At 42.3% G+C, this 17,343-nt stretch overlaps 1 protein-coding gene across 1 annotated transcript; it reads left to right on the forward strand.

Annotated features, from left to right (window-relative positions):
• The first annotated feature begins 287 nt into the window (after window positions 1–287).
• cfap221 (cilia and flagella associated protein 221) lies at window positions 288–15,697 on the forward strand. Its single transcript, XM_031851843.1, has 24 exons — window positions 288–425; window positions 557–642; window positions 894–980; window positions 1,106–1,201; window positions 1,478–1,578; window positions 1,791–1,894; window positions 2,577–2,736; window positions 4,952–5,081; window positions 5,426–5,540; window positions 5,742–5,853; window positions 6,004–6,091; window positions 7,268–7,357; window positions 7,592–7,687; window positions 8,068–8,155; window positions 8,420–8,511; window positions 8,895–8,975; window positions 10,169–10,276; window positions 10,407–10,553; window positions 10,687–10,772; window positions 10,910–10,976; window positions 11,167–11,267; window positions 14,160–14,252; window positions 14,344–14,430; window positions 15,267–15,697. Exons 1-24 carry the CDS (start codon window positions 296–298, stop codon window positions 15,376–15,378), a joined length of 2,457 nt encoding a protein of 818 aa, XP_031707703.1. The 5' UTR covers window positions 288–295; the 3' UTR covers window positions 15,379–15,697.
• The last annotated feature ends 1,646 nt before the right edge of the window (window positions 15,698–17,343 follow it).

Below are 17,343 nucleotides of genomic sequence, written 5' to 3' on the forward strand. Positions count from 1 at the left end.
TATATATATATATATACACGCATATATATGTAATTAGATAAATATATGTATGTGTGTATATATATCTATATATATGTACAAAATAAGTTTAACTCGATTGAATTCACTGACGTATCTCTACAAACTACACACATAATAACCTGCTGTCCTTGCGTGTCTCTCCTCTTGTATTCTGATTATAAATTCATAGATTTTCCAACACAATATTTCCCAACACACCGCGGTCTCCTTGTCTGTCCTCCAGCCTTCTGTCATTTCTCTCATGAGGAGCCAGAGCTGACCTTTTTTTGCCAGGATGCAGGTGGCCCCCGCTGCCCCGCAGACACTGCCGGAGCCCCTCAGGAGGGGGGCCCCTCTGCCCCTGAGCCAGCTGGTGGAGGAGAGCAGGAGCAGAGCCAATACTCCCAATCATCTACTGGAATCAAGTACATATTAAGCATGACCCCTGAAACACTCTGATGGAGTCTATCTTTACTGTATTCAGCCTCTCACTTCAACATTTTTAAAAAATATATTCACTTATTACATTTCACAAATTGCTTTTTTCTCCTTATAGAAATATATGCCAACCTGATCCAAGCAGAGCCTCCAGTGCTTCACTTCAGTGGGTTTGAGCTGGGGAAGGATTCCACAAAGATCCTGGTGAGAAGAATACTGTTAATATCCTTTTAATTAATCCTTTTTTAACTGTCTTTTCCCAGGCTTCATCCTGACATTAATCCATTTGGATTCCATCCGGGCTACATTTTGTTTAATTGAATAGGCACTAATTTGACCCCATATATACATGAGGAGGCACTGTAGACTGGATGTAAACACAGAATATGGAAATGCTTTTCTCAAGTGCACACGATTGGATGGAAAATCTCTTCTCTCCTCTTCCCCTCTCTCAGCGACTAATCAACATCTCCTCTGAAGTCGTGAATATTCACATCATCCCCACCCAAACCAAGCACTTCAAAACAACTTATACCAAAAAGGTATGCTTTTTGTTTTAATTACAAGTTGCTGACCTGAAACTAACATTACGACTCCACTTGGCAATCAGCGCAATCAGTGTCGTTTCTGATGATTCAACCTCGTTCCCATCCGTCTGCCTCCCAAGTATCGACTCATCCCGGGCCTCGCCTACACACTGAAGGTCAGGCTCTGTCCAGACGAGTGGCGTTACTTCTACGACTGCATTCGGGTTCACTGCAAGGTCAGGATCCAGCAGCTTACACACACATCTTTAGTCTTTTGGCATTTAGTGGAAGCTGGGAATCACAAATGAGTCTCTAAGGACTTTACATTGATATTTTCTGCAAAGCAAACAGTCAAACGACCACGAGAAACAATTGCTAGCTGCTTTCACTTCTCTGCTTCGATAATACGTTCCCATGTTTACTCTGAGACTTCTCTTCTCTGTCTTATCTCCGACCCTTATCGTGTTTCCTCTCTCATCTTGTTCTTTCAACCCACCCACACTCTTTCCAAGGGGGAAGAGAACCTGTTGATTCCAGTTCATGCTTACCCTGTCATCGATGACCTGCACATCCCTCCTCGTATCGACCTATCAGCCGTACCACTTGGGCAAAGGTGTGTGTGTGTGTGTGTGTGTGTGTGTGTGTGTGTGTGTCGTACAGTATGTGTTGGGATCTTCAGTGGACTGTTTTTTAACCTCCCATCTGCCTGAGGGCTTAGCTGTCTCTTTGTATTCTTCCATACAACCAAGCATGCTTCCATTCACCCGTTGGTGTCACATCGTAGACAGATGTTCTCATCTGTTTGTTTTTTCCACCTGTCTCCAGTGTTCGACGTGCGATTCCTCTGAGATGCAGCTGCCCCATCGACTTTGAGTTCCAGGTGCACATTATTGATCCCCACGAGGCCTTCTCTATCCATCCCCTTACAGGTATGGACTAGTGCAATCATCTCATTTAACATCAACCTGCCGTTTTATCCCAGTGCACAGGATTTCTACATGTTTGCGTTTTGATTTACGCTCTATTTAACTGTGATGCATTTTAGAATTTGCCTTTGAGGTGGAATGGATAAATAAAGTTGTTTTTCCATCGCCGGATCTCATTTTACTCACCAAATTAAGGAGATAACCCATCAGGAGAGCAGGTGTGCTGCGTTTCCTCAAAACCTTTGACTGGTTGTGTATTAAACAAGTCGCCACAGAACTTGAAGGATGCCTCCAGCTTCCATTGAGCAGTGTTCATGGTCTGGGAAGCATCATAACAAGCGGCGGAAACCAGCACTTAGAATTACAGCTGCAGTTTTAACTTGGGTACAAACCTGGAATGAGAGGAAAAGATACAAATGTGTATTTCTATTTTGGAAGTGCTTTTGTTTTTTTCCTCTCTACACACAGAATACACCATGGCGACGTTACACACCTACATCTTACAATTAAGAAAGAAAATAAAAATATATATACTTCTACCTCTTTAATTGGTTGCAACTGACTTAGTTTGGGAGAATTGTGTGCTGTGTGTTTAGCCAATTGTTGCTAGTATCTTAATCACTGACTGAGGAGAGCCACATACATACACAAACACCCTCTCATCCCTGTGGTCCTGCTCTTCCAGGTGTGATACCAGCCAACGGCGAAGACAAGATCATGGTGACCTTCAGTCCTTTCCAATATGAAACTTGTCAGGTCACCATCCAGCTGATCATCTCGCAGTTCAACAGCAGACCGTACCTCTGTACCATCACCGGGAGCTCCGCCCCTCACCTCACCCACAGGTGATTAGTAGATCCTAAGTTCCATATGTTTTTAATGGACTGTAACCAGGCGGCAACCTCCGGGTCTGAAAAGTGAAGCTGATGCTGAAGTGCCTTGAACTTGCACTCTCTCTAATATCCAATAGGGGGCGACTCCTGTGGTGTCAAAAAGAAGTCAGATTGTATAGAAGTCTATGAGAAAATGACTCTACTTCTCTCTTGATTTATTACCTCAGTAAACATTGTAAACATGAGTTTATGGTCTCAGTCTCTAGTTTCAAGTCTTCTTCAATACAGCATGATGTTCATTTTGTACATTATGGTCCATTTAGAGTCAAACAGACCATAAAGCAGGGGATGCTTTAGGGCGGGGCTACACAGTGATTGACAGGTCGTTGTCCACATTTTGTTTTAGAATTTGAACCCTTTCACCGGGTGTTTGTACTTCATGAAGGGTAATTGGAGCCGGTTTGGTCGCTTAAAAATGGTCTTATTCAGCATTTGGATGTACTTAGCTCTGCCCTCTCGGGTCACCTTTTGTTGCATCAAAACAAGATGGCCTACATTCTATGACTGTAGAATCTTGTTGTGTTTCTCTCCCTATGTTATCTTATGACACTCTGCTATCTCATACTGCTGTCTTTCCTCTCTCCACAAGGTCCCGCCCACTCTGTTGACATTTTCCCCTAAAGTAGAATCAGACAGTACATCTCAGTCGACTAATTGGTCGTTTTAAGATTTCTTTGGTTGATAAGTCATTTTTTTTAATGCATTTTCACGCTGAATGACTTCTTTCCAAGAAACCTATGAGCACATCACTGGTAAACACAAGATTAAAGTGGTGCTTTTATGAGATTCGTTGTAGAGAAACTCAAAATCAACTAATCTATTAGTGGACAAAATCGTGTGAGTGTTAGTCGACTAAGAATGTGTCAAATCAAGGACATCCCTAATCTCAATACTTAAGTTACAGCACACATTGCTGTTATATAACAGCGTGAACATATTTCAGGTTGAACCGAACTTAGTTCTTCCTCGTGGTGCTTCATTTGGTCGTAGAAATGAATGACAGTATGAAATGGTCTCTCCTTGCTGTCCAGTAATGAAAACAGCTCTCAGGTTGTGTGTGCAAACTCATTACCAAACTAGGTGGTCCATGTTGGGGCACCCAACTGGATTCAACTGGAAAATGGGCTTGTGTGCTGGTTAGAAGTTCCCATTAGTTTGTTTTCTTTCAGCCGGTGTGAAACCTAATGTTTAACTCCGTTCCCATGAGAAAGGATGGTGCCATCCATCACACAGCAGTAGCTCCATCCACCGCGCTATCTTGGTGTTATCTCGGCCGAAAGTTAATAATTCATGAAAATAGCTCGGTAGCCAATGCAGCGATATCAAGATGGATATGCCTCCCGATGGATGTTTAGCATATTATAAAACATTCCCCCTCTGTTTGTCGTTCCCCGCAGTGGAACCAAATAAAAGATGAGACGTGTGCTGTTGAAAGATTAAGAAATGTATGCAAGAGCCAATGTTTTCCCAGCTGGAACCAAGGGCCCGATACTCACTTGTTGCTTAGCGTCCCCTGCCTGACTTATGTGACTCAGATGGAGGCTGTTCTTAAAATACACAGATCATTTTAATATCTCGACCGACTTTGCGTCCATGTTGCATTTTCCATCAATCTAACACCCTTGCAATAAATCCTGAAATCAACCCAGTAAATCTTTGGGATGTTTATGATGTTTAGCTTGGGTGAGAAGTGTTGAGTCAATAAAGACACTCTTGTATCTATATTGAGATGTCCTGTTTAATTATCATCCAGCCGCCATTTACACAAAGGGGTCACTGACACAATCTGACAGCTGAAGAAATGTAAACATAATGAAAATGAATTACCTGGCTTCTGACCTCACAGCTCAGCCTCCCCGCTGTCCATATATAATTGTACAAACAACCCAATTTAGAGCGGCTCTCACTCTGCCACTGGAGCCCGTCCTGGACCTCAAAACAAGAACGAGCCAATTACTGGGCTCGCCACCACCTCCCCACTGTTTCATTTTCCCCATCCACTGTGTTTGTTCTTCCAGATTCTTCCACTAGAGGCCACAAATTAGCTGCAAATACTGTCACTTGCAGTCAAATGAGCGTTCTGTATTGATTAATCTATTTTCTACCATAATTAAAACAAGTTTCTCCCTGTAATATGTACTTCGGTGCTTATTTTTCTGCATCATAGGGAGCTGGGGAGCAAGCCGGGGCATGGAGATGCAGTGCCTGCTGAATACAAAGGACCTTCACCTGCCAGCCAAACGCCCCCTCGAACAAAAACCAAATACAGGTCGACCAAGGTGGCGGACAGATCCAAGGTAGCGTAAGTGGTTCAGTAACAGTCTGATGTTGTGAGTCCATGTTGTCAATAGTTATGAGAGGCTCTCTTGCACCTTCATGAAAAATGTGAAGGTCTTTAAGAACAATGTTAGATGTGCTTATTTTTATCTTGCCTCAATTAGTTTGTTGACACTTCATTTTCAATTAAGAGAAGAAAGAACCTCATTTTCTTTTAAAATGTTTAGTATCAGTACCGAGTAGTACCTTGCAAAGTGAAGCAATGGCTTGACTAAAAACCACACGTTTTTTTACCTACGATAGCCCTAATACGCCGTTGTAGTTATCCTTGTTTCATGCTGTTATCTCTTTACCCGTCCTCTAGACATTGGCAGATCAGGCTGGTGTGAAGCCTCCAGTAGATGTCTGCACTCCTGCAGGCGTGGCAAAGATGCTGATCAAAGACACGGATAAGCTCAGCTCTAAAGACCTGAGGGAAGGTAGATGGTTTTACTCTTTTAGCTGAAGGGTTTTTGTGACGTGCATGTCACCTCTACAAACCTGTTGTATGTTATGATAACGTGTTAGGGTCCTGTTATAGTCTTCTTTTGCACCGTATCTTTTCTCTGAAGTAAATAGCATTTCAGATTATCCATATAAAGTATGTCTCTTATTTTGGCGGCGCCCCCCTTTTACTTCAGCCATATCCTGTGGCAGCATGGTCGGTCTGCAGAACAGACAGATGAAGGAAGCCCTCTTCATGAAAAAGGTTCAACAAAACGTGAAGGACGAGCAAGCCAACCAGCTCAGATGGTAAAAATTAAATATGAAATAAATGTGTTATTTTATAAGCATATGCAGCATCACATTAACCACAAGCTAAAGATAATCATGATATCAAAGTCATAAAGTATGTGATTTTAGTTGTGTGTATATATATATATATATATATATTCGATTCAGGCAAGTCCATCTTGGGAAGGACCCCGTGTCAGAGCACACCAGGCGGCAGATAGCGGAGGAGAGAGAGATGGCGCTGCATGAGTACATGGTAAGATTTCACTTGATGTGGACAGAGAGAAACAGTGTGCCCTTTGTTATTCTTCCAGCTAGTTGTGTTACAGAACAGTCTAATGCAGGCTCTCAGCACTTCCTGTTTGCTGTACACCCACAGGATTAGTTTGATACTGAGGTTATCTTTAAACCAGATGATTCTGTCCTTACATGTTTACCCGTTTGTCTTGTCTGACCTCTGGTCCTTGAGAGATTCAATAGTCCTTTCCATGTAAGGCCTATTTCAGTCAACATGACATTTACTGGATGTGTCACCGTACAAATACCAATGTCATAACCCGATCCAGCTGTTGTATTATTAGATCCACGCTGTGATTTCCGCCCTGTCATGCTGCCTCTGTGACTGATTGTATTGATTCACGGGGGAAATCTGCAGACTAAGACGAAATAACATGACTTTTGAAATTTGAGTGCGTGTGTGTTTCCTCAGAAAATAGTTATTTGAATAGTTGACAGAACTCTCACAGACACTTAGCAGCACTTCCTCCCCCGACTCCTCTCCACCTGCACTGTTTATAACACACACACACACACAGCCATAAACTCTGCGTTTACAGCCTCATTTCACCACACTAGGGTATTTTATGTGCTGTTTTTATGTGAGGATGATATCTAGTATCTTCTGTATGCTGTCTTTAGAGTCTTGACTGCAGGCCAGAACATAAATAACTCAACAGAGAAGCCGTCCTCCTCTGTTTGTATCACAGTATTTACAGCTTTGTTGCTTAACCGTGATTTAGTTTCTAGGACAAGAACTCGTAAAACTACATACGGTTTGACTCTTCTTTTTGTTGTCAAAACCATAATGTCATTCTCAAATGATTTATTGATACCTTCACATTTCATTCCTACAAACAAACGAGACCGTACTCCACTGGATTAGTAGTCATGGCTGCTGTGGTTGGGAGGAATTACGACATACCTCATCAAGCTTATTCTTCCTGTGACAAAGAGACTGTTGCCTCTTCAGCCAAAGCATTCAAGGCGTCCTTACTATCGAGGATAAACATGTTGGAATGTTCTTTTTCCTTTGGCCATGCACCATCTGTCATTGACGGAACTCTGAAGGCTTTAGCAAAAAGAATAGGAAGAGCAGCATCTACTTTTAGCTTCCTGCCATGTAGCGATCTCCCTTTGTACTCTTTTGCTGCAGGTCAAAAGGGGAGATGTACCTCACGAGGAGGACTTTGCTGCTGGGAAGCCGAAACTTTCCTCCAGACGAGTGCTGTGTGAAGCCGGACAGGTAAACGTCCACCGTGGTGTGTTAAACATCGAGATAATACACAACGTTTTATTATTTTTTGTAGAAAGCACCTGGCTCTCATTGGTCTCGAATTAAATTAATCTGCAATTTGATTCAATTCAACATTCACTACTGTCATTTCTCCTTTTAAATACTCCAAGCTGAGACCTCATGAAATTTCACTTTACGAGCACATGAAAGTCTGAAATAAGTGCGACTTCTGACCTCTTCCAGGCCTGCGAGGGAGCCCCGTCCTTCCAGTTGTACCCCAGTTTTCAATGGGAGCTGAGACGAAGAGCCCTCGGACTGTTCCAGCAGGCAGCACGCAAGGTAAACACATCCAAGGGCCGTATCGTCACCGAGGTACATGTGCAAATGCATCTATGCAAACGCATTGGCATAGATGCACAGATACATCACACGCATACACATGCTCTCCCCTTCCCTCAGGAGTGGACCGGCATCCCAGCGCCCCCGTCTCTTTAGTTCAGCCTTGTGTAAGCTCCTCACACTAAATATATAATATTCTTTACAGTACAGTTGGTTTTCGTGGGTACGTTGAGTCCTACATGGCAAGTAAAGTAAAGTTTTTTTTTTGTTTTTTTTCTTGTGGAGAAGTTAGAAAAACTTTTCTTTTGGTCTTTATGTGCACCTCCTTCTGAGATTCGAGGAGGTGGATGTGACCAGGAGCTAACATCTCTCCCTTGCAGATCGTGATCCGGTGTCGCATGAACCGGAGACTGACCTGTTTGAAGAAGCTGTCAGACAGCATGAAGAACGCGCCCTTGGCAAAGACAGGTTTTATATTATCCCGTAATCTCCTCATTCAGACGTAATCTCATTATGCCATGTCACTAAAGCATGCTTAATGGAGTTCATTCCCAGAGGTAAAATTGAATCCCCCTCTGGTTATTACATGTATGCCTCATGGACAGGGTTATTTATGGTGCCGCCTGCATTCAATCATACACTCAATGTCGCAATGTTTCTCACTGACCCTCACAAATAAAGATCTGTAGAAATTAACTTTTTGAACGTATTAATTGTCTCCCCTTGTTTCAGTGGAAGAGGAGACGACTTGTGATCTGAAGATCTCGCCAGACAAAGTCTTTCCATTTGCTTTCCCTGTTTTCTCCGATGAAGATGACCCGCTGGTGAGTACATGATATAGCTCACAGCCTAACTGCAGATCAGGAGTCGTTGTGAAATATACTTTCCCATCAATGTCAAAAAATGTAATCAGCAGCCTGTCAACAGGATAGCTGAACCGCTTCTTTGTCTTGTTAATTGAACTCCTAAACCACCTAAATGGTTTGTGACATATGAAAAGCGAGTCCAGGCCTTTGTCCTGCACATTAAACAATTTTCATGCCATTTTTTTCCCTTGAAAGATGTCTCTGATCAAGCCGGGGAATCAAAGAGGAAGCTCACTTTCCAGCATTTTGATTAAATCTCTCATTTTCCAGCAGGCCCGCAGAAAAAAGGCCTCTGTGTTCGATTGAACAAATAATGCAATTTGTCTCCTTGATATTCCCAGGCTCCCAGTAATTTGGTCCCGGTGCTCGTGGACCCTATTAACGTGACTGTGACGACACGTATTCCTTTCTTCAAGCTTCAAGTAGGCATTGATCGCAGCACCGGGTCATCTCAACGTCAGGCTTTGCAATTCAACAGATATGTACTTCTCAGCAGCAGTGGTGGAAAGTACTTAAGTGTACTTGTATTTTACAAGTACATCCTTTTAATGCCACCTCCACTGCATTCCAGAGGGAAATAGTGTACCACTAGACTAAACGACCTAATTTGGCTTTTGAGGACTTTTACTTGTAATTGAGTAGTTTTACAGTACTTCTTGGTAGTAGTACTTTTACTTAGCCCTTGTGCCTCACTTTAAAAAAGGTTTTTTGTATGTCTGCGTCAAAAAACTGCCATCAAATTATATATTGATATTATTTTCTATAAGTTAAGTGGTTCAGTCTTTTAACCAACTTCAGTCCTGATAATCGTTATCAAATATTCATTTTCAGAATTTACGTTGGTGTTAAATATCAGTTTGTCTAATAAAGCCAGTGGGTGTTTTTTTTATGGAACATAACAACACAAAATGTAATTATTTTCTATATAATGCATTTTTTTTCCACAGTCTGGGAAATGTCAATGATTAGCAACATTGATTTTGATGCATTTGAATTTTTTGTGCAGCAAACCAGGATCATAGCATGTGTTTGCCGCGCACATAAGAAAATGGCTCAATGTGATGGAACGTAATAAAGATTTTAATTTTGAAGCCAATGGTCTCGGTTGAAAGCCTGATATAATAGAATGCATAATTCTATCTTGTAATGGAAAATATATTTATTATTTAATGGGTTCCAATGGGGACATTTTTGTCCTTAAGGGACTTGGTGTCCGTATTTTGGCTGCACAGTTTATTATAGACTTATTATAGGGGCTACGGTTGAACTTTCAAAATAAGACAAAATATATAATATATACGAGTACTCCCTACTACACTGCCCAACAAGCATAATACATTTAGAGTATATTTAATGTATTCTGTGTTTGACATTCTGCTTACTTGATTTTACATTTCATACTTTGAACCTGTGACCTCGTATTTGACTGTCTATATGAAATGAATGCAGTATAGTTTTGTCTTAAAAGAGACTTGGAAGAAGCCCTGCGGCTTTGCAAACACCTTCTATATGCGAGATACTCACTAGCTCTGTGTTTCCCTCATCTGCTTTGCTCTGTTTCTACGTTCTGTCGCTGTTCTAACCATATTCATTGTTGGTATTGTTCCGCCACTAGGTTCCCCAGCACTATAAGCTCATGGGCTACCGGCCTGTATCAGCCTGGGATGCTTTTAACTCTTATATGCCCACCACTCTGGCCAGACCACTTCGCACTGGAGCTCCGGTAACTCTGCAGTTCCTGGATTACATCATACAGATTTCAATATTAGAGAAATATATTTATTCATTTATTTCTTTGCTCATCCACTGAACCTTTTTAACATGTCTCTCACTGTGCTGTTGTCACTTTTTAGGACGAGCTGGTGCCCAATGAGGTCGGAGCGCAGTCTCCCACGACAGTGGAGTCCAAAGCATGGGAGGAAGTGAAGGCTGCCCGTCTCTCCTTCAGCGCCCCCGAAGCTCTGCTCAGACCTTTTCCAGCAAACCCACTCCGAATCTTCGTATGGCTGTCATTTACCATCGTTGATACAAAGTCTGAAATAGAACGTGAAATGTGTTTCTGTACAGGATACATGATGCATATCGGTATGCTCTAAACTACTGTTGCTTCCGTGTTCATTTCATGCGTTTTAGAACCCAGATCCAGGCCTGCAGACCTACAAACCGACCCCTAAATACCTGGAGAGTGAGCTGGAGTTCCACCTCTGCCCCCTGCCCAGGTAATAACAACACATGAGTAAATAGATATTTATGGTTATATACTGTAAGTCTCTGTTTAAGTAAGGAAAACTATTCTCTGTGCTTGCATTAGATAATGCCCAGTTATAGACCGGATTGTTCTGCTTTCTGTATGCAGGTATACAATCCCTAAGAGTGACAGACGGACACAAACCCCACACACTCAGAAGTCTCTGGACCACAGGGTAATTTATTTTTGGAGAGTTTGCATAAATATATGCTTTAATTAGAATATTTTCACCACTGTACCTTTCCGTCAGAGAGTCCTTTCTGATGGACTATCCGTACTATACCTTTAATCTGAAACCAGCTCCTGTTTTATTTCTGATTGGACTAATCCAGATGTGGCTTGTGTTTTTTCTTTACCACCAACAGGAAGTGATCGAAGGGCTCATGACGTGGAAGGATTTTCATTCGCTTACCTCAAAGTGTCTGTCCAACCAACCAGCTCTCACCAGCGACTGTGCCTCACGCAGGTAGGCCAGAACTAAACTTTATCATGACTGTCAAGCTGTACCAGAGGGCCCTCACACTGTACTGACAGCAGCCACCCAGAAGTTAAACCGCAGAGAACCTCCAACTGGACTCTGGTGGGGAGAAAAAGTACTAGCACATGTTTACACTACTTGTTTACAGAGGGGAAAGGGGCTGTTGTTCACTTCTGCCGTCCACATCTTTCCAGCCCGTGGAAGAATTTGAACTTATGACCTTGTGGTAGCGAGTCATTCTAGCTTCTCCAGCTTTTGACTTTGTCAGAAGTAGCATTTTCCTACATGTAATATAACAGTATGTAGAGTCGGGTGCATCTCATTGTCTCCTCTCCCCCCAATCACACCCAGTCAATCATTCTAATGTTGTCCATCTGCACTCACACTGAGATCCTTTACATGTCGGACGCAGGCTCATCTTGCTGCTTAACAAGTGGTCACTTGGAGTCGACATTAATCTTCTTGGAGTAAATATTTATCCTGTCAAATTGCCAAGAGAAAGCTTGAATACTTAATAGCTTGAGATGCCATTCATCATCTCACAGGCAGCGTCACAGACTGTTACATTTATGTTGCGTTGATGCTTCAGGGTTGATCGCTCTCCGTGGTAGGAGTTGTGGTGTGGCTGCTCTTTGTGGGCGCAGTCGGAGGCAGACTTGTGTTTTGTTGGATGGTGATTTGTACGATGGGAGCGTAGATGTGTGGCGTTTCCTTCTGTCGTCTCCACTTGTTTATTGCACAGCTTACGAATCACTACGTTCACTTTCTCTGGCTCTCCTTTTTGTTGTTTGGTTTGAAACCCCCAAAAATAAGGTGCATTTGCATTATTTTAAGGAGAGCAGACACCTTTTCTGCATGAGTTAGGGCTACATGGGTGATTACTAGTGTTGTACGGAATAGTTTGAAGCTTCATTCATAACGCTGGCATTCAAATTTTGATTATTAATATCTTACGTGCAGCAGTCTACAAGCTTCCACCTTCTCTTCCCCTCTCCCTATCAAACACACACACAGCGAGTGTCCTCGTCTCTGTTAACATATCGGCCCAAAAGTCCACATGTGTTGAAAAAAGATAAATGTCTTAATTTCCAAAATTCATAACAGGCATAATTGTATATCGTTCCGTTATCGTGGCCAACCACTATCATATCTTATTCACATCTATATGAATGCTGTACAGCACGTTTGTTCTTCTTGTATTCATCAGTTCTACTTTCGTTAAATAGTTCCTGAAGTTTTATAATTTTCACATCAATCTTGTGTTCTCTGATTTCATCAAAACACACACACACACACACACACAGTTTCTCTTGATTGCAATGCACATTTGATTGAAGTGCGTTGATACCACTGCAGTAATCTGCCCTAGTTTCACCTTGTTTGACTTATTTTTCAAGGAAAACATGAATTTAAAACCTGATGTTGTACTAAAGACACCGTTTGTGGAGGAACGTATTGCCTGTAGCAGTATTTTATACTGAGAGTGAAATACTTTGGCTGTGCAGAATCTAAGAGCCCAGCACACTGCCTTCACTTACACCGCCAAATGATGATTCATTCAGTCTTGAGCCTAAATGGACAGTGAATAAATGATGATATTTTGCCCTGGTGTATTAGTGAACACAGCATGGGGCTGTCCCATGTGGTGCACTGTATGCTTCTCTTTGCACCCTGTCACAAGGAATACCACACGCTATACATTCTGGTTCTGACCTTTCAAGGAAATTCATCTCATATACGTTGTCATTTTTTCTCACATGAAACAATTTCCAGTCCTCATTTGACCAGATTCCCAAGTTATTAGGGCAGCTGCTAACGTACCCGCGAATGCGTGGGTTTGAATCCGACTCCCGCTACAGCCCTGTCTCCTCACCTTTCTGTCTGCTTCCCATTTCTCCTCACCTTCCCCGCGTTACATAATCAGATGCCTGGCAAGGCGACGTATCCTCTTTATGCCTGTCAGCACCGATCTGTGCGGTAACCGTACGTATATTCTTCTTTTGTCATGCGAGAGATGACTCTCGCCCTGCTCAGTCAAAACAGTAACTCTCTGGGTTCAACTAAAGCCCTAAATACATGAGTTTGATTCGGCTTCGGATCACCAAACGTCCGACAGACACTGTTGAGAGACACTCAACACAGCACGTTTAGCAGCTAAAGAGCCAGACATTTCCCTCAGGAGTTGGCGGAGACTTCAAACAGGGCCGAGAGGGAGCGAATACTGGACTCGCATTCATAAACCGGACACAATCTAAATGAATACTAAGTACTGCATACTACATCACTATGTACTGCGGACTCATTTTAGGATTAAGTATGCTGTTACCAGGAAACTGTTCACGCTGATTTCTCTGCATCACATGACTATTGATCAGGACACTATCAGGCCGAGCCAGCGTTGAATGAAAGTTGTTACTACATTACCTCTTCTACTCAGTGTTATATTTCCCAGTATTATTTTACGTTGAATAGAGATTATTTATGTTAGTGTTAAATATTCTACGGTACATAATGTTTGTCATCTTCTCCTGCGTTTCCTCTTCTTTGTACTTTCATGTCACCTGCCATCATTTCTAATTATTTCATCCAACCAGTTAATTATTGTAGCCGTCTGCCTCGCAGTCCACCATGACATGTATGTGCAGTGAGCTCCTGCGTCATTTCTCTCGTACACAAAGTCTAATTCTATTTTGTGCCCGTAAGTGGCATCAACTTTCACTCTGGAGATCCTTTATCATTACCGATCAAACTGCGATTTTAAACAACCCTAAGCGCTCCTTTCATCTGAGTGAGATGGAGTAGATATCTGACCGTTATCTCGTTGCGGTAATGTGTGGTCTGGCTCTTCAGGGGATAAAGCACTGTGTGTGTCCTCTATAGGTCTGTCGACTACAGCACAGATACACTTCCACTCACAGCGCCGCCTCCTCTCACCGGCCCTCCTGAGGATCTGCCACCACTAACGGACAAACCGTAAGCACACGCAGCATTGGCATCCATCGATCTTGTTGTTGGAGGCTTTTCTCTGCTTTCCCGCTCAGATCATGTGTTTGTCTTTGCTCAGGTGCGAAGGCTCAGGGGTGCAACTAACACCAGAGATTATCCGAGCAGAATTCTCCAATAGCAAGCTCACCAGCAGAACAACAGTCAGGTAACGAAGACAAAGATCACTCATGTTATTTACATGAAGGAGGCACGTCCTATGCAATAAATAAGATGGATGTTTAAGCATAGCCACATACAGACATGTTGTGCTTTTAGTTTGAAGAAGGGGAGTCCTCAGGATAAACCAAACATGATGAATGTGCAAATCGTGCAGCTGGTGTTCCGTCCCAACAAAAGCTTCCTGGAAGCAGGAACACTCTGAAGCTACTTCATAACAATGAAACAAATACATTCAATCTTGTTTTTGTTATTATCTTTCATCATTAATCTAGATTTATTTTATACTTTATTTATACTTGTGAAAATTCAAAGTAACTTCTGGATCCTCTAACAGTCTTTCAAGTCTAGATATTTATGATGATATCGGGATTCTGGGCTAAAATCACCATAATATTGCATATTATTAAGGTTGATCCAACCTTGCAAAGTGATGCGATGAGGTTCCTTGACAAAAAAATCCGCAATTTCTTCTGGCAAATCTTGATTTTTCAAAATATTTTTCACATAAATTTACCACTTTAATCTCAGAGAATATCCTAGTTTTTATCTTGTGCATTTAGGCCATGACTTTAATCTCTCTAAATATTTATAATATTTTAATATCATTTTGTGTCTAGAGGACATTTTTTAACATATTTTGTCAAACGAATGCTAGGTCTGGCTGGGATTACTCTCATTTGAAAATGCTGCATTTTTTAATCAACAATACTGCTTATTAGCGCTTAACTTGCTTAATGGGGAATGCTGAATCAGCCTCTAGTTTACCAACCGGTCCTCTTGACCACTTTGAATTCCTCCGTCTCTTTCATCGCTCCGTCACAGGCACCAGAGGGAGCTTCAGATGGAGTTCAACCAGATGGGGAAGAGAGTGATGGCCAGGCTGAAGCACTTTAGAGTCACTGACACAACTTCACCGGGAGAGGACTGTGAATAAGCAAAACACCCCCCCACACACTTCCAGAAACACCTCCAAATACGCTCTGTACACACACACACACACACACACACACACATGAATAAATACAATCGCAGCATTACAAATACCATCCTACTCACCGATAGGAGACTCTACATTTTTTGCCACTTCCGTGGAATAAAACCTGGTTACTTTATCGTCCACGCATAAGCCTCTCTCCCACCCACTCAAAATTACAGGAAGCTATTCCTACAAAGCCTGGGAATTCGTTATCCCTCCACCCACACCGGTCCATGTATAAGCACAGTTAGAGTATATTCTAACAAGCTACCTAACGTTACCGACAACTACATTCAGTTCAAAACGATAATTCTGCGTCTCTCTGCTGTAGTTAATGGTGTCGTAGAAGCGAGTGAGCAACATGAAGCTTATTTCTGTTAACCTGTATTGTATTGTGTCGTACTGGTTACAGTTAAACATTATTGACTCTTTTTGTTCTCAATGCAATTGCATTAAAAAGTCATGAATAAGTGTTGGTTTTGTGTTTTGTGATGAGATTTCCGTTAAATGAGTTGTTAATATCGATTTGTGCTCAAATTCGACTTTATGTAACCACTCGCTGATTTATAGCCAGTCCAGGATATTACTTCGAAGTGAATTTTGAAACCTTGAAAGTTGACTATAATAAACGTTTGTATTCATGTGGTTGTAAGAAGAGATCTGCTTAGGTCCGAATTAAATGCTCAAAAGAGCTGACATCCTGTGAACTCACATGTGACCGCGCTCACCCCTAGAGGGAGCTCCAACTCTGTGAGTTCCACAGTTAGAGGAAGACATCCACATTTATTTCTCCTTCACTGTGTGTGTGTGTGGGTCTGTGTACTCACTTAATGGCAGTGTGCTTTAGAAACATAGAGTGGAAGGACACTGCTCCTTTGAACTCCCCTCTACAGACACAAACACTTCACATACTTAATAATAGAAAAGGTCACATTCTTTAGACATGGGGCTGGACCCACACATGGATCCTATAGCTAAACTGCTTCACTGTCAGAACACAGCGATGCGACACTAGAGGGGGGTTTAAAGGACAGAGCTTTCACTGCAGCTAAAGAAAGAAAGAAAGAATCCATTGAGATATTCATTGTACAACATGTCATCGTATTTTAGCGCGCTAGCACAGGTTGAGACCTGGAAGATATTCATGGGAATCAATACTATAACTTCATATTTAATGAAAGCCACAGCATTGAATAAGTAATAGATTGTGTAATAATAGTAACAGGTGTGTGTGTGTGTGTGTGAGAGGAAACTGTATGTTTGATGTGTGCAAAGAGATGGAGAGAGAATGAGGAGATATACAGTACTACAGCCTATTACAGTCAGTCTGTATAATTCATTCATCCAGCAGTCAGCAGCTACCATTTCCAGTAAAAAAACAAAACACGGTTCCTTTTACGGGCCACTTTACCGTGAAGCTTTGACCCCGTTAATGTACATTTCTTTTCTCCAAAACTGATGGAAACATTAGGCGAACCGCTGGCAGGGAAAACAGGAAGTGTTGTTTCAGCCGGCCCATTTGTCGGTCACCCCATTTCAAGAAAATAGCCTCGCCCGGTTGACACGCTCGCCACGATGACCTCGCCATCCTGAAAAGCTCTCAAAGAAATAGGACAGAGCGAGAGCTCGTTTGTGAGGCAGTCTGCCTCTGTTGCCATCTCTGACCAACAGCAACCTACAGCAACAGATGTGATTGCAACTTTTAGCAGCATCACCCCCCCTTCTCTCTCTCCCTTGAACGCACTCCATCCCCGACTCGCAACCGCCACTCTTCCTCGTGGCGGCTTCTCACTTCACACATTTCAGTGAATTCCTCCATAAAACTTCCTGGGAGGAAATTGTGGTGGTTTCGGTGGGCTTCGCCTCACAGTAATGGCCCCTCAGAGATACCACGTTCTCCCTGAAAATTCTTTGACTGGCAAC

This window comes from Anarrhichthys ocellatus, unplaced genomic scaffold, assembly GCF_004355925.1.
Source record: "Anarrhichthys ocellatus isolate YVR2014 unplaced genomic scaffold, GSC_Weel_1.0 scaffold12, whole genome shotgun sequence".
Lineage (NCBI taxonomy): Eukaryota > Metazoa > Chordata > Actinopteri > Perciformes > Anarhichadidae > Anarrhichthys > Anarrhichthys ocellatus.

What these genes read in the sequence shown, in the direction of transcription:
- cfap221 (XM_031851843.1), top strand. Translation starts at nt 296, where the DNA reads ATGCAGGTGGCCCCCGCTGCCCCGCAGACACTGCCGGAGCCCCTCAGG. An exon ending in CACTTCGCACTGGAGCTCCG is followed by an intron (nt 10,277 to 10,406) that starts GTAACTCTGCAG and finishes GTCACTTTTTAG; the next exon opens with GACGAGCTGGTGCCCAATGA. An exon ending in CACCTCTGCCCCCTGCCCAG is followed by an intron (nt 10,773 to 10,909) that starts GTAATAACAACA and finishes TTCTGTATGCAG; the next exon opens with GTATACAATCCCTAAGAGTG.